Consider the following 24,876-nt stretch of genomic DNA (forward strand, 5'->3'; position numbering starts at 1 on the left):
GGGGGGGGGGGGCGGAGGAGGGAACCCCTGGGATCCCATCCTCTATAAATTTCTGATTCAGGTGGTCTCCTACTGTGCAAAATTTTGTCTATCTATCCATCTATTGCCAGACGCCATAATCCCGTAAGGGGTGGCCATTTGACTCTTGAGTTATTTGTTTTACAGGGAGGGGCACTAACCCACCACCAACCCACTTGTTGACACGTAAGGAGTACGTATGGTTTGGTTATATGGTTACCACCCAGCGTTGTAAATGGTTTCTTGGCTTACAGGAAACCATTTGGCTTGTCACTCAATGTAACGCCACCTGTAATGGAAAGAAAGGCAATAAGAAGTGACAGGAAAGATGGGAGAAGAGAGGAGGGCAGACACAGAAAAAGAATGATAAAGGCTAAGGAAGAAGTAGGCAGCACTACATCAAGTGAGTGGATGATGGTCGCCACCACCTAAAATTTGGGTGCCCACTAAAAATCTGCGTTCCCCTCCTCCCCCTTGGTAGTTCCCCCGTGGGGGCTGGCCATCGTGAGTTCCATCCTGTCTGACGTGTGGCCGAGATGAACTCCCACCAGAATGCAATATTTCGTGTTCCTAGGTTAAAACCATGACCGTGCACATAGGCTTTGGTCAGCCCCTCTCCCTTTCTTGGGGGGTGGCCTTTTGGGATCTCACCCTACCTGAGACATTGCCCCAGTAAAGATTTGCGATTGTGTACAATTCCACCTTCTTAGGTTTAAAAAAAATAAAAATAAATCGGCCTCCTTGAGGGACCTCCCCCTGCCATGGGGAGGGAAGGGGTAATAATGGGCCCCACCCTGCCTAACACGTGGCCGGGGTAAATTCCTACCATTACGCAAAATTTCGTGTTCCTAAGATAAAAACTATGTCCGTGCTTAATGGCCTTGCCGAAACCCACAGAGACCAATCCCCTCTTCCGTAATGGGCATCCCTTGGTCATCCCATCCTTCCCAAAACGTGGCCGGTGTGAAAATCTGTCATTATGCAAAATTCATGGTATTCGGTTAAAAATTTTGGCCGTGCATAACGACTACGGCCGAGACTACCAGGGGCGGCCCCCGGATGGCCCCACCATTCTTATAACCTGGCACAAGGAAAGCTCTTCAACTGAGCAGAAATTCGTGTTCATGGGTAAAAAAAAAAAAAAAAAAAAAAATGGCTGTGCCCAACGACTGTGGGTGGGACACCCGAGGGCCGCCGCCCCTGTGGGGGCAGCCCTCGAGGATCAGACCCTACTTGAAATCTGGCCGAGGAGAGGGGGGGTGGGTCGACCATTATGCAGAATTTATTTTTCCTAACACTCCTCTCATAAGGCCCAATCTTCAAAAAAGTACACTAATTAAGTGATGGAGGGAGTGTTCCAGTTAGGGAGAAACACTGTATTTGGCTACCCCTGTGAATGCAAAAACTGAGTATTAAGCTTAGCAGCAAATCCAGTGAACGCACATGGCATAAAAGAGCTTTATGGATAAATAAAATAGCTCAGGACTCTCCTGCACACTACCTTTATGCTGATGTCAGCCGGAAAATACTGTATATCAGATATCCTAGCATATGGCATCTAAATGCAAATATTGTAGTGGGGAGCATTATACAGTATAAGAGATCCAACTTTAGTACGGTAGCATAGGTTAGTCGATTAAGGGGAAATAGATACGGTACCACAATCGACTGTTGGCCGAAGAGCTTCCAAGAAACAGTGGTTGTGTAAGATACACCGGTAGCTAGCGGCGTGAGTGAAGGTGCGACCCCCTGAGATCAAGTTTAATTGGTAAAGAGAGCAATAGACGATGTGAAACATGAAAGCAGCGACTTGTACGGGTATTGCAGCGGCTTGTAGGGTCGTTGCAGAGATGGACTGATATGGTGACATCATTATCTTCCTTGATTCCCCATGAAACATTGTTTGCAGGTCTACGAAGATATAATTTTCCTTTTTCTTAGACACATATCCTTCAGTTGCCCAAGCGAAAATGACCTTAATCATACCTTTTCGAGACATAAACCAGAAATGCATTTATTGTAGCCGTAGCCTGTAGTGTGCTAACACTGTCCCTTAAATGCTGAGAATATTTTATTTACCACAGCACTGTCATCCCATTGACCATTATAGTGACCTGAGATGTCAAAAAATTTTTATAGTATAACTGTAATACTAAAGACACACATGCCATGAGTTGTCTCTCTGGTATAAGGTTGTTTGTATTTGATATACAGTGTCACATGATGTAGCTGTGGCACCAGGTAACTTATATTGATTCGATTCATGTCACAGATGTACAGTGCAGTGTATAGCTGTGATAAGGCACCGTACTTTGGATCAGTTGAACAAGCGAAGTATTGTCTGGCCGCGATAAGATTGGATATGTACATAAGCACTGCATTGTCATCAATTGACAATTTGAACTCCAGTAAATTGGGAATTCTTATCTTCGGGTTAGCCTAGTGCCATGACTACGAAAGATTTCCCCTACGCTAAAAAAAAAAAAAAAAAAAAAAAAAAAAGGTCAGAAAAATACACTAACATCTAACTGAAGAGAGTAACGCCATTCACGCGGGTAGGTCAGGTTTTATGCATATTTCTTGCCGTACTACAGAACTACAGTAGAAGAATCTAGGCCGTCAGCGCCGACATTGTTCCTCACGGGAATTGTTTCCACTAAGTAGGATTCCCAGAAACGAAAAGACAATACGCATGGGGATGAGATATCCAGAGATCGGTTGCACAAACTTACTATCAGCGGACTGTCATAATTATTGTTATTATTATTATTATTATTATTATTATTATTTAATTCCAAGAGCGACAACGAAAAGAGTAATTTTCACGTCTCTTGTTCCTTCGTAGAGAGAGAGAGAGAGAGAGAGAGAGAGAGATTCCTGCTTCTGGCCTTCTTATCTTCCCTGATCCCCACCGCGACGCTGATAATTGTCTTGGAGTTTCACTGAATAAAAATACTTCCTACTGAAAAGCTATATGTGGGGAGTGGAAATTAATATTAGAGAACCTAGAGCTTAAACGTTATTCATGGAGTTTATAATATATATAATCCTAGCTCTTCAAGTTCTTGTGGAACGCCGTCTTGAGTTTCGACAAGATCTGCTAGCATTCTGTGTGGATCACGAAGGCGTTTGACTAAATAAATCGGGAGGTACTGTGGGAACTCCTGCGACTCCGTGAGATCCTCGCAGGGATAATCCAACTGATTGCTGGCTAGTACTCAGTCACTGAGAGAACTGTCAAGTGTAAGGGGAGGAACATCCGACTTCTTCTCGGTAAGTTCTGGCTTAAGACAGAGATTTTCCTTGCCGCCACACTTTTCAACACATGTGTGGAATGGGCACTGGACCGGGCTGTGAGTCGAAGTCACTATGGGGTATCAGTTGGCAATTTCAGGGTTACCGACCTTGCCTTTGATGATGATGCAGTTATCCTAGCTGAATCGCTGGAGACACTACTGAGTGCCCTCGAGGAATTTCACGAGAATGCCAAGCCATTCGGATTAAAGGTCTCTTGGGCCAAGAGCAAACTCCAGGTATTTGACGCCTTGTTGGATTTAGCAGTTCAGTCTGTGCAAGCATGTGTTGAGGATATAGAAGTCTTGAAAAGATTCACTTATCTTGGTAGTGTGGTCCATAACAAAGGTAGATCATACAGTGAGATCTCTCGCCGCATTTGTCAGGCCTACGGGGTTATGGATTCACTCAGTTCGGGTATTTGGCGCTGCACTCATTTGTGTAGCAGGACGAAAGTTCACATTTTCAATCATGGGATATTGCTGGTACTGTACAACCGGGTGAGTTACTCCAGGGTGGAGGAGGCCGAGGGTAAGGCCACGTAACTTATGGCTGGAGCAGGTTGATCACTTTTGTCGGTAGATACCTAGAGGAGGAAGTGTCGTTGCCTGGAGGGTTGGACAGAGGGACCCACGTGGGTGGTGTCGGAGGGTGAGCGAGGCTATGTGACCTGCGGCGTTTGCCCCTTCTTGAATGATTGATGATCCATTCGTGGATGAGCTATGTGCGTGTGTATGTGAGAGAGAGAGAGAGAGAGAGAGAGAGAAATGGCTTACTTATTCAAGCAAGAATATCATGTTTGTCATGTCAGCTGCCCTTTCCTCTCCACCCTTCTTTCCTTCCATTCTCTTCTGTCTTTCTTTCCTTCATTCTTTCCTTGTCCTTCTGCCTACGGGTGACTTTACACTCCCTCTTCTGTCTTTCTTTCCTTCATTCTTTCCTCTTCCTTCAGCCTTTGGGTGACTCTACACTGAGTGACAAGCCAAATGGTTTCCTGTACACCAGGAAAGCATTTACTACGCTGGGTGGTAACCATATAACCAGATTTGGCGCCTGGTGGTTTTAGTGGGTAATTATTGCACTCCAATCGGATTGAGCCTGTGAAGGTTTATATCCAAGGGATGGTTGAGCTTGATTGCTCATGTAATACCACTCAGGGATGAGTGAGGCTGGTCACTCTCATCTTAAATGTCGGGACCAACTGCCTAGCCCCGGGTTCCTATGCTTCTCATGGGGCAATGTAGGATTGGATGATGGATGGATGGATGGATGTCATGTCAGCATGTATGGTGGGATTGCCTGCATTACACTCTGTACATTACATATTATTTATACAATATAGTGTTGCAGTTTGTCAGTGTTGTGGGCTACGGTTGAGAAGATGAATTTGTGTTGTGGTGCTGATGTGGATGTGCTGAAAAGCATTAGGAGATTATTACTTTCACATGGTTTGGCCATGTGGAGAAGATAGAGAGTGGGAAGCTGTTTAGGAGAGTATGTGAATGAAGTGGAAGGGGGGTAGAGGGAGGGGATCAGTGAGAATGAGATGGAGGGATGGGGTGGAGGGATATATGAGAGGGGAGTGTAAGTGGGAGAGAGGACAACCAGATGGCAGAGGACAGGGTGAGATGGAGCCAGTTCTTTTGTTGCCGCCCCTCTAAGGATTAAAGTGTCTTGCAATAAATAGATAAAAGTACTGCACAGTTAGTGAATATTTGAAACTAGTTCAGGAATACCTAAAAATACATTTCATTTAGGAATACAGTTTTATTAGTTTAATACTGAATGGTTTGCTACCTTAAACTGGTACAGTATAATGCTGATTTTTCTTATAGATATAGTAGAAACCCACTTTATGTGGAAAGTATTTCTGAAGTGTATGTTACATGGCAGTTTTCCAGACTGGGATGGTGGGGTATCCAGAGGCACTGACAGACCCATCCTATTGTGGACAAGTGCTTGTGCTAACGTACCCCCTGGTTGGGAACTATGGCGTCCCTGACACCTCCCAGCGTGACCAGTATGGGCTTCTGAGGTATTGTATTTTGGTTTGTTTCTGCTTGACTTGAATACTGTACTCTACCGTTTTCATCATTTGTTGCCTTCCTCCACAGGTGTGTAAGTTGTGTAATGATACTTCATTACAGTATTACTATTGTCATGATCATCATCATAGACACCATGCCCCCTCCTTTGAACCACCCAACAGGATGGCTGTAACAAATCACCTCATATTATCTTGACATGCCAATCATATTGTCAGCTACCCTTTTTCCTTTTCTCTCTCACTAATACACTGTTCCATTCTTACACCACATAATGATCTTTCTGATCTTCAAAACCCATTGACTGGTCATAAGAACACTCCTACTAATACCATTACAACAGTCTTGAATGAGAGTTGTAGCATGTATTCATTATGGATGGTGAATATGAGTGCCAAAAACATAACATATGAAGGTTTGTGGCATGTACAGTACTGTAGTAGAGAAACTAGGCCTCAGGAATTAGACTGTCAAATCTGTGGCCAGAGCTGGGTACATAAAAAAAAGAAGAGGCTTCTAAGTGATGCAACATTAACAACAATTTAGGTAAACTATTGGACCAGGCATATCACATGATAAAAGTATGCATGTGGATTTGTAAAAACATTAAAATACTTTTTTGACCTTATCACATGAAACAAATGCTGATTCCAGATTTCAGCATATCACAGTAATACAGTAGTTCTGTGAATGATATTTATTGGCTCATACCAATCAGCATTGTGACATGTTTAACATATGGCATGTGTCATGTTAAGTCATCACACATACAGCATATAGTCCTTGGAGGTCAGAGAATAGTTGTAAAATGTCACAACTTTTTCCCAGTAATTAGCACGGGAAAAAGGAAGCTGTCAGATCATATTTATAAGCATCAGTGGAACATTCATAGACAGGATTTTTGTTTTAACTGTGGACTTTAGAGTAAAAAGAACAAACAAAAAGGTATTTATAATGAAGACTTAATATTATTTCCCTAAGCATGGTACCAAAGAAGAACTGTAGTTATTACGGATGCTCCTCACTCGATCAAGTTCCCAGCAATGATAGTGTTTGCTGTAACTACATCCCAGCAGTTTGAAAGAACTTGTAACTGCCTCCCACCAATGAGAGCTTGTAACTACTGTACCTCCCAACAGTGAGAGAACTTGTTGTAACTTTCTCAGCAGCTGCTATGCTCTTAAAGAGGTACAATATTAGGTAGCTCTGCTCTCATATCAGGTCTCTCACAAACCTTTATCCTTTGATTGATATGTGTACTTTCTTTGAGAGAAGAGACAGCTGCATTATCAAAATACCATTCTTATATCACCCTCAAAGATCTATGCCTGTTACTTTATATGTTACTTAATAATGTAATTGACATCCACAGGAACTTGGAAAGCAGCAGAATCTGGGCTGGTGGTCTTGTGGTTGGTGAAGTATGCAATGAGCCATCCCACTGGGCCTCAGTCAAAACCCTGCATGAATGGTTACTGGCTGAAGGTGTCCCAGGACTTTGTGGAATTGATACACGTGCCCTCACAAAGAAGTGGGTAGCTTTTAACAACTAATTTTGGATACTCTTAGTAGTTTTGGTTGGTATGGATATGAGATTAAAATGAAAAACTTCATCCCACTGTAATGACCAAGTTGAGGGTTTCTTTTTGTCAGCATAGCTTACTATACACTTCCCCCTCCCCCTTCAGAGGACATTTTTTTTTTACATAGGCTCCAGAAAATGGGGTAGGGGTAAAGGAACATAGCAGTTATTAGAGAATTAATGATGACATATGATTACAGGATTCGTGAGCATGGAGTCATGTTGGGGAAAATAGTTGTTGAGGGAGATGAAGACATTCCATTTATGGACCCTAATAAATCAAATCTTGTTGAAAGAGTTTCAGTCAAGGTATGTTGAATTCCATAGTTTTGTCTAGACAAGCAAATCTATTGACCTTAACACCACTGGTTCTAGTTTTTTTATTTATTTTTGTTTCTTTGCATTTCTGTATGCAGTACATCATTTTGGATACTCCTGTCATCCTTTATCCTCCGTGCTTCCCTTCTTATCCATTTGAATATCACAATTATATAATCAAGCAAATCTCTGCACCACTGTCATCCATAACACTTCCAAGCATCCTTCTCTGTTCAAGCACAGAATCATTCAGGCTTCTTTTGTTGATTTCTTGTCCCTTTATGTGACTGTAAGTATCTATACTGTAAATCTTTAAGTGTGAAGTATGAATTATGTATGCATAGCCTTCTTTCCAATCTTGTCCTTCATTCACTGCCTGTGATTGTTTTCCTCTGGCATCCCAAAACTACCCATTACTTCTTTTATAGCATTAGATTTTCAGCTACACTACTATTGAGATACACCTCTGCAAGCACTGTAGCTCCTTGCCATTATCATCATACTTTCTGGCTTGTCTCAAAACTTTAAAGTTTCTGTGACTGCCATTTCATGATGCGTGTGCAGTGATCAGAGCCACTTTCACCATCTTAAATGACATACATTTGTAATCTTTCCCTCCTCTCTGCTGTCCACTATTGATCAGCAAAGCCCGTTCTAATATACCAGTGCATTTTCTTAGCTGACCATATACATATCACATCATTTCATTCATCCACTTCGTCCCTCATATCTTTTTCTCCCTTCGTACCATCACACCTTCCTTCTCTTCACTACTTCCTTTCATTTCATTTCTTTATTCACACCTCACATTCCACAAAGCCACATAAATTTGCCTGTATTACTGGATTTTAGGCAGGGGGAGAAGTGAGTTTTGAGGTACATGTAATACTGTATTATATATTTTTAGGTAAAATTTTAGACAGTAACAGAATTTTCTAGTCTTCATCATCCCTTCTGCTGATTTCACATAGGGAATGCGGGAGTAGTACAGTATTCTTTCTTTCTGAACCCCAGGAATAACACTGGTTTTGTGGTTAATAAGTAAATAAGTTTCCTGTATACAAGAAGCAATTTTTGCATTTTGTTCATTGTTCATTTCCTTGTAGTTAGTACTGAATGATGCACCAGTACCTTTTTAAATATTCCTGCTATTCTTTGTTCCATTTGAATTCCACTGATATCACACCAAAAACAGAAATAAATTCAAGTCTGCATTATTTTCTATAGTTGTATATAGTGTGGGTTCGATGTCTGCAGGAGCCAGTTGTGTTTAACCCTGATGGTGATGTACGGATCACTGCATTGGACTGTGGGCTAAAGTACAACCAAGTGCGATGCTTAGTGAAGCGACGAGCCTGTGTTACATTAGTTCCCTGGAACTCTCCTCTTGACCCAGCAAACTATGATGGGTTATTCCTCAGCAATGGACCAGGTGAGATGATTTTGGGTACAGTAACATTTTTTTTTTTTTTTTTTAATATACTGTACCAAGCTTAGACTTAAGTTCCAGTAAAAATCCTTAGTTGAAAGGCTTGGCTCATTTACAAATTCTATGTTGTTTGAGAATAAATCCAAAGAAACATGGGCAAGGATCTGTAACTTTAGCTTCAGGTAACTCTGCATTGAGTGACACACTGAATGGTTATCTGTAACCTAGGAAACCATTTACTATGTTGGTAACCATATACAGTACCCAACAAATAGATGTTTAGTGGTCTAGTGGGTTAAGGCATCTCAGCCAGATGTGACCCTTACGAATCCAGGTTCTGTGGATGTTTGGGGTTAATTGCTTGTACAGTATGATGGTACCCAAGGGAAGCGACTGGTCTTGCAACCTTTTGTTTTTGGTCTGAGTAGTCTGGTCCCAGGCCTTTATGCTCCTGATAAGGCAGTAAAGACTTGAACAGTGGATAACTTTACATTTCATATTCAGTATAATTGCATAGCAGGATAATTTTGAAGTTACTAGTATAGTTCTACCTATCTATAGCCTGACGCCCTAGTATAGTTACAGTGTATTATACTTTGATTTTGTATCTTTTGAATGATGGTTTGCTGACCTAACCTGTTTGCAGGGGACCCTCAGATGTGCAGCACAACAGTGGAACATTTACGATCAGTGATAGCATCAAGCAGTACCAAACCAGTATTTGGTATCTGCTTAGGTCACCAGCTGCTGTCAGTTGCAGCTGGTTGCTCCACATACAAGATGAAGTAAGTTGTGTTACAGATTCTGGCTTCTGTTTATTCACCCCTGTTTAGAGTACAACTCTCATGCATGGGGAGGCTCCCTGCATGCAGCTCTGCTCAACAGGGTGGAGTCAAAGGTTATTCATCTCATCATCTCTCCTCCTCTTACTGGCTCCCTTCAACCATTGTCTCTTCGCTGCACTGTTACATCATTATCTCTTTTCTATCGCTGCTTCAGTGGTCACTGCTCCTCTGAACTGTCTGCTTGCATCCCTCCACCTCTACGGCGGGCTCATAGCACCCGTCTAGCAACAAACTCTCATCCCTTTGCTGTCCAACTTTCTAATGCAAGAGTTAACCATACTCCTAGTCCTTCATTTATGCAACAGGTCAACTCTGGAACTGTCTCCCTCTGTCTGTATTTCCTACTTCCTATGATCTCCAGTCTTTCAGATGCAGTGTGTCCAGGCATCTCGAAATGAATGGATCTTGAATTTGGCTCTCTTTTGTGTTGTTTTTGTTTTTTTCTTGGAAGGAACTTTCATGCGGGCTCAGCCTTTGGTTCCTTCTTCCTCGCATTAAAAAAAAAAAAAAAACTGACACTCAATAATCGTATGGTCATGGAAACCTCTGCTTTATCCATACCGGTGTAATTTTTATAAAAGCTAGTTTATGACCCTATAGCACAGCAAATTTCCATGTGCAGAATGAAATGTTGTCGCACTAGGCTTTGCCAGAGTGGAGTACATCCTAAATAAGGCTTGACAGTGAAAAGGTTAATTATGTAGCTTGTTTGTTATGTTAGGAGATTATTGTGTTTGATGTATCTGTACACTTCATGCAGAGATATAAATATCTATCTATCTATTGCCAGACGCCATAATCCCGTAAAGGGTGGCCATTTGACTTTGAGTTATTTGTTTTACAGGGAGGGGCATTAACCCTCCACCAACCCACTTGTTGACACGTAGGGAGCACGTATGGTTTGGTTATATGGTTACCACCCAGCGTTGTACAGTAAATGGTTTCTTGGCTTACAGGAAACCATTTGGCTTGTCACTCAATGTAAAGCCACCTGAAAAGGAAAGAAAAGCAATAAGAAGTGCAGTCAAGATGGGAGAAATAGGAAGAGAGGAGGGCAGACACAGAAAAAAAATGATAAAGGCTAAGGAAGAAGTAGGCAGCACTACATCAAGTGAGTGGATGATGGTCACCACCACCTACCACTATATAATTTATATATGTATGTCATAAATTATAGTGCTGTATGCTTCAGTAAATGCTATGCCATGAGTAATTCAGGTTTCTGGTGTAGAATTAGGATGACTGCTCCTTTGAAAAATGAAATCATACAGAAATGGAATGTGAGTGTGATATGGAAATTATGTTCATTAGTACTGCTGCTGAGGACCATTCAAATTTTTGCTCAAAGGTCACACTATGAATACTTGACAAAGACAGTGTTTATGTCCAAATCTGAATGCTTGTAAGTGTAAAATTCATTTATGTGCTTATCATAAGCATTTTCCAAAGCAACTGAACATGTTTTTGTGCTTACATATTGTTGTTTGTAGGTATGGTAATCGGGGTCATAATCAGCCATGTGAGCATGAGGGCTCTGGACGGTGTTTCATCACTACACAGAATCATGGATATGCCGTTGATACTGCAACAATTCCCCAAGATTGGATTCCTCTCTTCACCAATAAGAATGATGGTTCAAATGAAGGAATTGTACATAAGACTCAGCCATTTTTCAGGTAAATGATAAAAAAAAAAAAAAGTTAAATGTCTAGAATTTAAATGCCTAGAACACTGGTAATTAAGATACAGTGACACAGAAATGGGTATGATAAGCCCAAGGTTTAGAGTTATTGAGACCAATATAGAAAGTGTATGAGTTATATTTATGAAATTCAGAAAAAGAAGTTAGGTGTCTTTCATTCTTAGTAAGCTGTTATTCAGAAATAAACCCTAGTTTCAGTTCTCCTTCGATAAAGAGTGGGCCACAGATTAGGGCTCATAACAGAACTGCTACTACGGGATGTCTGCTTTCTTCATACAACATTGAACTAGCTTATCTCATTAGTTATCATTCTTCCCTTCTCTGTTTTTTAATATTTATTTATGAGTGAAACTGTGCCAGCAGAGTGGAAAAAGGCTGTGATTGTACCCCTGTACAAAAAGGTGAGCAAAGTGAGTGCAAGAATTATAGTGGCCTAAGTTTATTGAGCGTTGTAAGGAAGGTATATGGAAGAATTATTAAAGAGAAAGTACGAGAGATATCAGAAGTCCTAGTGAGTGATGAACTGGTGATTTCAGGAGTGGCAGAGGATGTGTGGATCAAATATTTGCAATGAGACAGATAGTGGAGAAGGCATGTGAGAAGAACTATAAGGTGTTTATTACATTTATGGATCTGGGAAAAGCATACAACAAAGTAAACAGAGAAGGATTGTGGAAGGTTTTTCACATGTATGGTGTAGATGGTAGGCTGCTAGGTGCTGTCAAGAGTTTTTATGATGGTAGTGAGCCATGTGTAAGAGTAAATGGGCATCTGAGTGAATGGTTCACGATCAGTGTGGGCATGCAGCAAGGTTGTGTTCTGTCCCCGTGGTTGTTCAATATATATCTGGATAGGGTGATCAGAGAATTAAGTTCATGAGTAATGGAGAGGGGGATAGCTTTGGTAATGAATGGTGGTGGATGAAATATCTCAAATTTGTTGTATGCTGATGGTGCAGTACTACATGCAAATACCAGACAAGAACTTGTTAGACTAGTGCAGAGTTTTGTCAATGTCTGTGAACGTTGGGCCTTGAGAGTTAATGTAGAAAAGAGTAAAGTGATAGTTATTGAGAGAGAAATTGAGTCCCAGTGTGATGTTGCAGTGATTGGAGAGAGACTGGAATTGGTGAGAGAGTTCAAATACGTGGATACAGTGAAAGAAAAGAAAGAAAAATGTGCAACAGAAGTGGAAAGTAGAGTGACATAAGGAAGAAAAGTAACTGGTACTGTGAAGGCCTTGGTAAGAAACATAGGCTTGAGTGTTTCAGCTGCACGAGGCTTACATGAAGGGGTGTTAGTGCCAGTTTTAACATATGGATGTGAGACTATGATGTGGCATGAAAATGAAAAGTCAAGAGTGAGAGCAATGGAGATGGGACTGCTGAGGAATGTATGTGGAGTACGGAGAGTGGATAAGATACAAAATAATGGGATTCATGAAAGATGCGAAGTGAGGAAGTTTGAGGACACCAGAATCAAAGGGAGTGTACTGAGATGGTATGGTCATGTGGAGAGAATGGATAACAATAGAGTGGTGAAAAAGGTATATCTGAGTGAATTTGAAGGAGGAAGGAGGCAAGATAGGCCTAGAAGAAGGTGGAGAGATGTGGTGGATGAGTGTGAGGAAGAGAGGTATGGAAGTCGTGAGGCTAGGTAACTTACAATAGATCGAGTTAGCTGGATAAATGTTGTGAGAAGAAGTGCATGATCAGGGATTTGGCACCCCTTTTTAACGTGACAGCATCCAGATTGTCGGATGCTGTATGTTTATGTGATGCTACAGAATGTGGTGAAATTTTTTGGTGTATCGGATAGAGCCAGGATTCCGGGGGCTTAAATGATGAGTGAATGCAAGCATGGCCCATTGGATTGGGCAAACTTAGGCTCTCTGGACATTGCCATTCATCACCCTGCCCTAGGGTGGGAAAGGAGGTCTGGATGATGATGATGAATGATGAATTTAGCTCCAGAGCAAGAAGTCATTTCAGCTGTAGATGAGGATGTCATAGTAACCCAACAAGAAATGGACTTCCTGTTTCATGGCTTTAGTGATTGAAAATGTGCCTGCTGACAGATGCTCAAGTAAAATTAAGAAACATCCTTTGAACTGTGTTCCAGTGTTCAGTTTCACCCAGAGCACACTGCTGGACCCGAGGACCTCGAATCATTGTTTGATGTGTTTCTGGATATGGCCAGGCAGGCAAGCAGAGGTGTTACTCGGGAATCATGGGATCTACCAGCAACCATCACAAACCACCTTACTTACAGGTATGGTGCACCATTTATTGTTACAAAAAAGGCTTTTTCAACTCTGGTATAGCTGATTGATTGATATATTGTATGTTACACAAGGGATTTTTTTGTGTGTGTGGGGGGATTGGTAGGGGGTGTTGTTTATGGTGAGGTGTGAAATGTGACTATGTTCTGCTGTCCAGTGTGAGAAGGGTCACTGTAGATTTGGCTGGGGCTATATTGGGTCTGTGGTGAACCATTCATGTAGTGTGTTGAGGTAAGGTTGGAGGATGTGTGCAGCTGTGTTTGTGTTTTGGTGTGTACATGTAAGTGTTGTGTCATCTGCATAGGAATCCATGTGTATCTGTGGTGTATGGGATGTGGATATGTCATGCAAGTGTAGGTTAAAGAGTGTAGGGGACAAAACAGATCCTTGAGGGATTTTGTTTGTTGAGTTTCTGATGTTCGATGACTGGCCGGCAAATGTTACATGTGCACATCTACCTGCTAAATAAGTTGCCAGACATCTTTTTGTGTTATTGTGCATGTTTATGGTGAATATTTTGTTTGTGAGGTTACAGCAGGGGATGGCACCAAAAGCTTTGCTATGTTTAGTGTGACTAGTGTTCTGTGTGGTGGCCTACATGAATTGATGCCATCAAAAATTCTTTGTGTAAGGTCTGTAAGTAGAGTGTTTGTGGAGTGTAGCAGCCTAAAACCATGTTGTGATGAGGCTAGGAAGTGTTTCTAATTATAATACTAGTTGTTCAGTGACTTTGGAGGGGGTGCAGAGGAATGTGATGGGGTGGTGTGAGGAAGGCAACATGGGGTCTTTGTTGGGTTTGGGGATAGTGATTCTGTATTATGTTGGGTGAGTAGCTGTAGTTTGATATGTTGGTGAGTACATGTATGCCTTGTGGTTCAAGACGTCTGGGCCCAGGCAGGTGAGTGCTTCAGTTTGCTAATGATGTGCTTTGTCTGGTTGTAAGTGAAGGGTACAAAGTCTGGGTCTGTGGGGAACTGTCTCTTGCGTCGGATGACACTTCGATCGTCACGATGGGGGTTTAGATGACTGATGTGTGAAAAGTAATTAATGAAAGTGCTTGTTTTTTGTTTGAGGGTATGATGTCTGTTGTTGTGATGGCAGCTTGTGATTGTGTAGTGTTGCTGTTGGAGAGAGTGATGCTGTTTAGTGTTTTGTAGAGTTCGCTGGTGTTTGTTTTGTGATCAAGTGTTTGGAGATAATTATTCCGGTATAGTGTTTGCTCCACTGATATTTTACTGTTTGTTTGAGTGTTGAGTGCTTGTATTTGTTGTACATTGTCTTGTGTATGGGGTGTTGGAGAATGTTGCAGTGTGTCACTTTGACTGATGAGGCCTTGAATTTCTGGTGCGAAGTTGGGATTGTATCTTTCTGTTGCCTCTTCAGATGTGTCTTTTGCCTGCATTTTGAATAATTGTATTGAAAGTGTGCACAGCAATGTTGATGTTACCAATGGGTGTAGTGTTTAATGTTTCAAAGTACTGTTCTTTTACAGTTGTGAAGGCCTCCCAGTTGGCTCTCTTATAATTAGTGTACAGTATGTGTATCTGTGGCCAGCTGGGGTGATTCTGGTTTTGGCAGTAATGATGATCGGGAGGTGGTCAGAGCCAAGGGTTTTGACCACTCTCCAGGATGTTATGAGGGTGAGGTTTGGGGAACATAAGGTGATGTCTGGGGAGGATAGGAGGAAGAGGGCTTGGTGTGTGGTATGGGTATGTTGATGGAGATTGTTGAGGATGAAAAGATTATCTGTTTGGGATTGTAGTACCAGCACTCGGTCTGTGTCAGGGTTGTTGATGTGCCAGGTCGATGCCTTTGAAATCACCACCCAGGATGATATTAGGTATGTTAGTGATGTGGTGTATTTGAGGAGAATAATTGTGTGGTACTGTGGGGGATGATTGACGGGGAGGAATGTATTTCTTGGCGATTGTTATGTGTGATTTGGATGAGAAATAGGGACGTGGAAGATGTTCAGAGGCAGAAGAGAGAGGTGAAAAGATTAGTAAGAAAGAGTAAGAAGAGATTGGATGAGGAATTTGGAAGGAATTTGAGTGTAAAGTGCAGGGACTGTAAGAAAATGTTCTGGAAAGAGGTGAAGAGAGTAAGACAAGGTGGTAGTGAAGTTAGTAGGGGAGTGAAAGATAAAAATGGAAGATTACTAATGGAGAAGGGAGAAAAAGTGAGCAGATGGAGGGAACACTTTATGGAATTGTTGAACATAGAGAATGAAAGTAATGTGAGTATATGTGGCTGGGGAATGGCTGGGAGAAGGAGGGAGGTGAGAAGACAGGAAGAACTCAGTAGGGTAGAAGTTGTGGAAGCAATGAAGAAAGTCATAATGGGGAAAGCCCCAGGACTTGATGGAGTGTGTGGTGAAATGCTGAAGCATGGGGGAGAGATAGTAGTAGAATGGATGTGGAAGATGTGCAGATTGGCCTGGGAGGAAGGTAGAGTCCCGGAGGATTGGAAGTTAGGTATAATTATTCCCTTGTACAAAGGAAAAGGGGAAAAAGAAGTGTGTGGTAATCATAGGGGCATTTGTCTTCTTAGTGTAATAGGAAAAGTGTATGGTAGGATACTTATTGACAGAGTTAGGGAAATAACAGAGGAATTAGTTGGAGAAGAACAGGGAGGCATTAACAAGGGAAGAGGTTGTGTAGATCAGATATTCATTATTAGATCTTTAGTGGAAAAGTTTCTAGAGAAAGGAAAGAAGTTGTATGCAGCCTTCATGGATTTGGAGAAAGCATATGACGGGGTGGATAGACAAGGATTGTGGAAAGTATTAAGAATATATGGAGTAGATGGGAAGTTGTTGAATGCTGTGAAGAGTATGTATGAGGGTGCTAAGGCTGCAGTGTGTGTGAATGGTGAACTGAGTGAATTTTTCTCTTTGAAGGTTGGGGTGAAACAGGGATGTGTCATGTCTCCATGGTTGTTCAATCTGTACATGGATGGGGTAATAAAAGAGATACAAGGTAAGTCAGTGGATGTTGGAGTGGCCTTGGTGAGAGAGGGTAGTGTTTGGAAACTCCTTGTACTGTTGTTTGCAGATGATACTGTGTTGTTAAGTGAAGACAAAGGGGAGCTGCAAGGCTTGGTGGATGAGTTTGGGAGTTTGTGTAAGAAACGGAATCTAAAGGTGAATGTAGGGAAGAGTAAAATGATGGTCTTTGAGGGAGGTGAAGTCAGCGAATGTACAGTGAAGTTGGATGGTGAGGAAATGGAAAATGTGAGTATATTTAAGTACTTGGGTAGTGTGATGAGTATGGATGGAAGTTTGGAGGGTGAAGTGCTTGAAAGGGTACAACAAGGATGAAAGGTTGCTGGTTCCTTGAAATCAGTGATAAGAAACAGGGAAGTGAGCATGGAAGTGAAAAAGTTACTACATGACAGTATTGTGATACCAACTCTAACATATGGAAGTGAAGCTTGGACATTGTTGGAAGGACAGAAGTCAAGAGTGAGCGCAGTGGAAATGAGTTACTTGAGAGGAGCCTGTGGAGTCACATGGAGAGACAGGCTGACAAATGAAGATATAAAGGAGCATTGTGGTGTGGATGTGAATGCGATAGCAAGCGTTAGGAGGAACACACTGTGGTGGTTTGGCCATGTGGAGAGGATGGAGGGTGAGAGACTGACAAGGAGAGTGTATGTGAGTGAGGTGGAGGGGGGGAGAGGGAGGGGGAGGTCGAGGATGAGATGGAGGGATGGAGTGGAGAGGTATATGAGAGAGGGGGGTGTGAGCTGGGAGCAGGGGAGTGAAATGGCGGGGGACAGGGCAACGTGGAGGTGATTTGTTTGTGGCCACCCAATACAGGATTGAGGCATCTGGCAATAGATAGATAGATAGATAGATTTATTGCCAGTGCTTATTTTAATTGATTGTACTGTATTTCTGTTGCGGTGTCGTGGGGGGAGAAGTGATTTTGTGTGTGCAATAGTGTCTGAAACATTAACGGATTGGTGTACTAGGGTGATGAGTCCACTGCCACTGTCGTCGGCCCAGTCTTGCCTGATGGTGGTGAAGTTATGAAATGTGGGTGTGTTATCTGTTCTGCATAGTTTTGTTTCTTGTAAGATGACAGTGTGTATGTTTTGTTGTTTGATTAATTGTGTGAGTTCTTGTTTTTTGGTATTTATGCCATCCATCCATCCATCCATCATCCAATCCAACATTGACCCATGCGGAGCGTAGTAGCCCAGGGCTAGACAAGTTGGTCTGGACATTTACGATGAGAGTGACCAGCCTCACTCATCCCTGAGTGGCATTAAGTGAATAATAAACCCCAACCACCCCTTGGATGTAAACCTTCACTGGCTCAATCCAATTGGAGTGCCATAATTACCCACTAAACCACCAGGCGCCAAATTTGGTCATATGGTTACCACCCAGCGTAGTAAATGGTTTCCTGGTGTACAGGAAATCAGTTGGCTTATCACTCAGTGTAGAGTCACCCACAAGCAGAAGGAAGAGGAAGGAATGAAGGAAAGAAAGACAGAAGAGGGAGTGTAAAGTCACCTGTAGGCAGAAAGACGAGGAAAGAATGAAGGAGAGAAAGACAGAAGAGGATGGAAGGAAAGAAGGATGGAGGAGAAGAAAGGGCAGACACCCGAGAGCAGCACTACATTGAGTGAGTGGATGGTGAGTGCCCCCACTTACCACAGGGATGGGGTGATGAGGGAGGTAAAAACACGAGTAATGGAGAGAGGGATGGCATTGGTAATAAATGGTGATGGATGAAATATCTCAGATTTGCCATATTCTGATGATGCAGTGCTACTTGCAAATGCCAGATAAGAGCTATTTAGACTAGTGCAGAGTTTTATTGATGTCTGTGAGTGTTGTGCCTTGAGAGTAAATGTAGAAAAGAATAAAATGATGGGTATTGATAGGGAAGGTGACTCCCAGTGTGATGTTACAGTGAATGGAGAGAGACTGAAATGGTGAGAGAGTTCAAATATCTGGGTACAATGATGGAATAGAGAGGAAAATGTGCAAAAGAAGTGGAAAATTGAGTGACACAAGGAAGGAAGGTAGCTGGTGCTATGAAGGCCTTGATAAGAAATAGAGGCGTGAGTGTTGCAGCTGAGTGAGGCGTACATGAAGGAGTGTTAGTGCCAACTTGAACGTAAGGATGTGAGACAGTGGTTTGGCATGAAAATGGAAAGTCAAGGGCAGTGGAGATGGTACTGCTGGGGTATGTATGTGGAGTACAGAGAGTGGATAGGATACAAAATAACGTGATTCGTGAAAGATGCGGAGTGAGGAAGTCTGAGTACACCAGAATCGAAGAGAGTGTACTGAGATGGTTTGGCCATGCGGAGAGAATGGATAATTGAATGGTGAAAAAGGCATATCTGAGTGAATATGAAGGAGGGAGGAGGCAAGGTAGGCCAAGAAGAAGGTGGAGGGATATGATGGATTAGTATGTGAGGAAGAGAGGTATGCAAGTTGGTGAGGCTAAGGGACTGACAAGAGACCGAGGTGGCTGGATGAATTTCGTATGGAGAAGCACATAACCAGGGATTTGGCACCCCTTTTTAATGTGACATCGTTCAGATTGGCACTATCAGATAGGTGTATGTGAAACTACTGAATGTGGTGAAATTTTTTAGGCATATCAGATAGAGGTGGGGTTTCGAGGGCTTGAAAGATGAGCGAATGGAAGCGTGGCCTATTGAATTGGGCAGACTTTGGCTGTCTGGACGTTGCTACTTCTCACTCTGCCCTAGGGTGGGAAAGGAGGTCCGGATTATGATGATGATGATTATGGTGATGGTGGTGGTGGTGGTGGCGGTGGTGGTGTGGTGGTGGTGGTGATGACGACGATGACGACGATGATGATGATGATGATGATGATGATGATGATGATGATGATGATGATGATAATGATTAATGTTAATATTTTGTCTGAATCCAGTGCACTGTAGTGTTTTTGGAATGGCATTGGATGTTTTGCCATATGATTTTTTTGGAAAACTTACATTAATGATTTCAGACCAAATCCTGATGTGCCGAGAGCAGACATTGGACGGTTACCCAACAAGGTACTGATTCTTGGATCGGGTGGACTGTCTATTGGTCAAGCTGGGGAATTTGATTACTCAGGTAAGTTAATGGACTGTTAGAAAGAATCTTAGTGCTGCAGAGAGAGGGCATCACATGGTGGCACTGACATAACCAGTGACTTTGCTGCTTTTGCTGTACAAACATCACTCAACTCCATCCATGTCCCCTGAAAGGAGGATGGACTGCAGAAGGGCAACTCAACCCTCTAGTCTAGTGGATATATTGTGCAGATGAACCTGGGGGGGAAAAATCAGCAAAGGAATCTTAAATTCTAGAAGCTTATTTACTGTGGGTGTTTATGTAGCCTGTTTCTTTTGCATGACATTTTATTTATTCATTTCAGAATGTCAGTCAAATGATTAACTTTTGTAAACACCTTTGATGTGATACTGAGGCTGAAGGGAGAACTTTGAAGCTGTAATTTGTTTAATTAATATTTTTTTCATTCATTGGATATCTTGTACCCACTTTTGCTTCACATCAATCAGTTTTGTAAGAGAGCCAAAACTGAATAAATGTTGTATTCCTTCATGGTTTAAATTTCTGTAGGAAGCATGAGCACACAAAGATTAATGGGAGGTTTTAGGAAGGGAAGAGGTTATGTAGATTAGATATTCATTCTTAGGTCTTTAGTGGAAAAGATTCTAGAGAAGGAAGTTGTATGCAGCTTTCATGGATTAGGAGAAAGCATATGACAGGGTGGATAGAAAAGGATTGTGAAAAGTATTAAGAATATATGGAGTAAATGGGAAGTTGCTGAATGCCGTGAAGAGTATGTATGAGGCTGCTAAGGCTGCAATGCATGTGGACAGTGAACTGAGTGAATTTTTCTCTTTGAAGGTTGGATTGAAACAAGGATCTGTCAGGTCTCATTGGTTGTTCAATCTGTATATGGATGGGGTTATAAAAGAGATACAAGGCAGGGCAGTGGATGTTGGAGCATCCCTAATGAGAGAGAGCAGTGTATGGAAACTCCCTGTAGTGTTGTTTGCAGATGATACTATGTTGTTAAGTGAAGACAGAGGGGAGCTACATGGCTTGGTGAATGAGTTTAGGAGGGTGTGTAAGAATTGGAATCTAAAGGTGAATTTAGGGAAGAGTAAAATTATGGTCTTTGAGGGAAATGAAGTCAATGAATGTACATTGAAGTTGGAAGAAGAGGAAATGGAAAATGTGAGTGCTTTTAAGTACTTGGGTAGTGTGATGAGTAAGGATGGAAGTTTAGAGGGCGAAGTGCTTGAAAAGATACAACAGGGAGGAAAGATTGCTGGTTCTTTGAAAGCAGTGATAAGAAGCAGGGAAGTGAGTATGGAAGTGAAAAAGTTACTACATGACAGTATTGTGATACCAACTCAAACGTATGGAAGTGAAACTTGGACCTTGTTGGAAGGACACAAGTCAAGAGTGAGAGCAGTGGAAATGAGTTATTTGAGAGGAGCCTGTGGAGTCACATGGAGAGAGAGACTGCCAAATGAGGAAGTGAAGGAGCACTGTGGTGTAGATGTAGATGTGATAGGAAGTGTTAGGAGAAACACACTGTGGTGGTTTGGCCATGTGGAGAGGATGGAGAGCGAGAGACTGACGAAGAAAGTGTATGTGAGTAACGTGGAGGAGGGGAGTGGGAGGGACGGGGTGCCAAGGATGAGATGGAGGGATGGAGTGGAGAGGTCTATGAGAGGGGGAGGTGTGAGCTGGGAGCAGGGCAGTGAAGTGGCAGGGGACAGGGAGATGCGGAGGTGATTTGTTTTTGGCCATACATTATGGGATTAAGGCGTCTGGCAATAAATAGATAGTAAGCACTCACTCCGATAATTATTTTAGGGAACTACTGTGGCTGGGCTTATCATATTGTTTATTTATAGGGAGAATTAAGTCATACACAATGGGTCCTGACCCTCTGCAGTTTAGACCTTCTCCTGACTATTGCAGTTTAATTTATCCCTGGGATCCCCAGAATTCTCTACTGTAGCAAAGTACTGTAGTAGTTACTTTACTGTACAGTGAAGGATGGTCAGTAGTCAGGTTTGGTAGTAGATTCCTTAATTCACTCAGATTTCCTTCTGTACTCATTACTTTTCCAAACCATGGACTGCAGTAACTGGAAAATTGACAGAATCTAACATTATTTCTTCTTGGTGGGTTTGGCATAGAATGAACAGGTAGTACAGAGATTGATAGTTTGTGAAGAGTTTGCAAGTTTGTAATTGCAGGATAATTAATTTTATATAATACTGTAATGTATTAGTATCTGGTAAAGCTTAATAGCAGATTGAATCAGTTCTTTTGGATATTAAGTTAAAAGTAAAAAAAAAAAAATGAACTTCATTGTTTAGAATGCTTACATAAACTGTTTTCCTTAATTTCCAGCTGATATTTATTTTTGGTAATGACTCTTGTAATCAGAGTTCTGTTAAATGTATTTATCTTAGATTACTAACCAAAAGTTTGTATGATGCAGGTTCACAGGCTATAAAAGCCATGAAAGAAGAGGGAGTGGAATCTGTATTGATGAACCCAAATATTGCCACTGTACAGACCAGCAAGGGGCTGGCTGACAAGGTGTACTTTCTTCCCATTACTGCTAAATATGTTGAAGAGGTAGGTTTGGAAAAAAAATTTGCTTTTTAAGTTAATATGTTTTCAGGACTGCAGTAGGCAGTGTGTATTTAATTAAGTTCCATCTATTGAGAGTCAAAATGGGGGTATAAGACTGTTATTTACAAAGATTGATGAGAACCATATAGCCAGCACACAGCATAGCTGGTGGCTTGTTCTCTCTTAACTAACCCGAGGGCAGCCTTAGCACAAGTGTCTTCACGATTCTTAGTATTTATTCTACACTTCTGATATCCATTTACTCCCTTTTCATGCTCATCAGGAAATTTATTATCCTTCTTCAGCTGCTTATGCTTACAAACACATACCATGCTGTGTTGAGTAGCCATATAACCAGTGGATGGATGCCTGGTGGTTTAATGGGTTTAGATGCCCTAACCTGTTCCATAAGGATATTAGTCAGAGGATTGGTTGGGCTTTATTGCTCACAGACAGTAGTGCCACCTTGGCAAATGATGTGTCACTTTTGTCTTAAGTTTGTAGGTTGAATACTGGTAACCTTAACCCAGGCCACTACACTACTGATGGAGCAGCAAAGGATTCAGTGATAGATTAATATCATTTCATTATTGACAGTTAACACATGTTCATGAAACTTATCTGTTTTTGGTATATGCAGTTAGAATAAAATAACCAAATAATTCACACAGTATTGTTGACTAATTATGTTCATGTTGTGCTTTGTCGCCTGTGTGAGAAACTAACCCTTCTTTCATGTTTATATGATGGATAAGCCTCCAGTACTTATTTTTTAATTCTCTGCTCAGATTTATGTAAATTTGCACCATTAATTAGTTGAGGTGAATTAGCTGATATCATTAATATTTGGATTTCTATCTATCTGTCTATTGCCAGACGCCTTAATCCTGTAAGGGGTGGCCACAAACAAATCACCTCCATGTCACCCTGTCCCCCACCATTTCATTGCCCTGTTCCCAGCTCGCACCCCTCTCTCTCATATACCTCTCCCCTCCAGCCCTCCATCTCGTCCTTGGCCTCCCCCTCCCTCTCCCCCCCTCCACCTCACTCACATACACTTTCCTCATCCGTGTCTCACTCTCCATCCTCTCCACATGTCCAAACCACCTCAGTGTGTTTCTCCTAACGCTTCCTGTCACATCCACCTCTACATCACAACGCTTCCCCACCCCCCCATCCATCAGTCCGCCCCCCTATGGGACCCCACATCCTCCCCCCAAACAACCCACTTCCACTGCTCCCACTCCTGTCCCCCATCCCCCCAGCAAGGTCCAAGCTTCACCTCAACATGCCAAAGCTGGATTTACTGTGTATTTTTATTTCTCCAGGTAATCAAATCAGAGCGTCCTGATGGTGTACTCCTCACTTTTGGTGGTCAAACTGCCCTCAACTGTGCTGTGGAACTGGAGAGGTCTGGTATCTGGGCAAAGTATGGAGTGAGAGTTCTTGGTACACCTGTTGCATCTATTGTTCAAAGTGAAGACAGGAAGATGTTTGCTGAGGTTGTAGCTTCAGTTGGTGAGCGAGTTGCTCCTTCAGCTGCTGTGTATTCTGTGGAAGAGGTTAGTGACATTTCTAAATGCAGTTTAGTAATTTACCTAGTCATCATCATTATCATCCAGACCTCTTTTCCCAACGTAAGGCAAGGTGAGGTGTAGCAATGTCCAGACAGTCTAAGTTTGACCAATTCAATGGGCCATGCTTCCATTCACTCATCATTCAAGCCCACGAATTCCTGGCGTCCTCAGATAGTCATTATTATGATTAAAGGTAGAAGAATGTGTGGTTAAATAGTATGGTTACACAGAAAGAATGCATGCAAATAGGATGGTGAAAAGGGCATCAGTACACTATACAAGAGATTAAAAGGAAAAGGTAATGTAGAAAATCAAGATATATTGCTTTTTGTGGTAGGAAATGGACGTGTAATATTGATGAAGGTTGAATGAAGAGTGTGTGGAGATGCATATGCCAAGGGTTGCACCTTTTTTTTTAATGTGATAGTTTACAGAATGTATCTGCTTAACAGATGTTAAGAGAAGATCATATTTGTAGATAATGTATTTGAAATGGAGGTGAGAGTATAGGTGACAGTAGGAAAGGCTTAAATTAGTGGATGGATTTATACATGTGAAATGTATTTTGAGCTTTCAACTGGAGCCATGATTCAGGAGGCTTCAGTGGTGAGTGAATGGGAGTGTTGCTCATTCAGTTAGGCAAACTTTGGTTAATATCTCATTCTGTCAGTTCCCTCCCCCCCCCAAGCTCCCTGGACAATACCTCATCCCACCTTGGAGTGGGAAAGGAGGTATGATGATGATGATGATGATGATGATTAATGGTCCATGTCTGTGAGCGCATACTGCTATTGTTTGATGTTCATATTCTAGATCCTGCCCACCCTGGTGAAATAGTGGGAAGGTTTAGGATGACAGTGATGATGATGATGATGATGATGATGAAGTTGAGAATAATAAATTTGTCTTACCAGGCACTTGAAGCAGCTGAGAGGATTGGCTACCCTGTCTTGGCTCGTGCAGCGTACGCCCTGGGAGGCTTGGGGTCGGGTTTTGCTGACAACCCTCAAGAATTGGCAAAGTTGGCAACCTCTGCATATGCCCATTCTCCACAGCTAATTATAGGTAAGTCATCTTAGGTCCTTCATTCAAACAGTAGTGTATTATTACAGTACATG

The 24,876-nt window shown here is 42.0% G+C and overlaps 1 protein-coding gene across 1 annotated transcript in view; it reads left to right on the forward strand.

Moving 5' to 3' along the window:
* Window positions 1-24,876, forward strand: part of r (carbamoyl-phosphate synthetase 2, aspartate transcarbamylase, and dihydroorotase rudimentary) — a 126,243-nt gene that overhangs the window by 2,972 nt on the left and 98,395 nt on the right. Inside the window, exons 2-12 of the mRNA XM_080278801.1 lie at window positions 5,206-5,347; window positions 6,730-6,888; window positions 7,140-7,248; window positions 8,515-8,689; window positions 9,333-9,471; window positions 11,022-11,207; window positions 13,354-13,503; window positions 19,516-19,625; window positions 22,045-22,184; window positions 23,510-23,743; window positions 24,673-24,823. Coding sequence (XP_080134927.1) covers window positions 5,220-5,347; window positions 6,730-6,888; window positions 7,140-7,248; window positions 8,515-8,689; window positions 9,333-9,471; window positions 11,022-11,207; window positions 13,354-13,503; window positions 19,516-19,625; window positions 22,045-22,184; window positions 23,510-23,743; window positions 24,673-24,823 — 1,681 coding nt within the window. The 5' untranslated portion in view covers window positions 5,206-5,219. The remainder of the gene's footprint in view (window positions 1-5,205; window positions 5,348-6,729; window positions 6,889-7,139; window positions 7,249-8,514; window positions 8,690-9,332; window positions 9,472-11,021; window positions 11,208-13,353; window positions 13,504-19,515; window positions 19,626-22,044; window positions 22,185-23,509; window positions 23,744-24,672; window positions 24,824-24,876) is intronic.

The sequence above is a fragment of the Coenobita brevimanus genome, chromosome 75 (genome assembly GCF_032717465.1).
Source record: "Coenobita brevimanus isolate Jiangsu-jjx chromosome 75, ASM3271746v2, whole genome shotgun sequence".
In the NCBI taxonomy this organism is placed as follows: domain Eukaryota; kingdom Metazoa; phylum Arthropoda; class Malacostraca; order Decapoda; family Coenobitidae; genus Coenobita; species Coenobita brevimanus.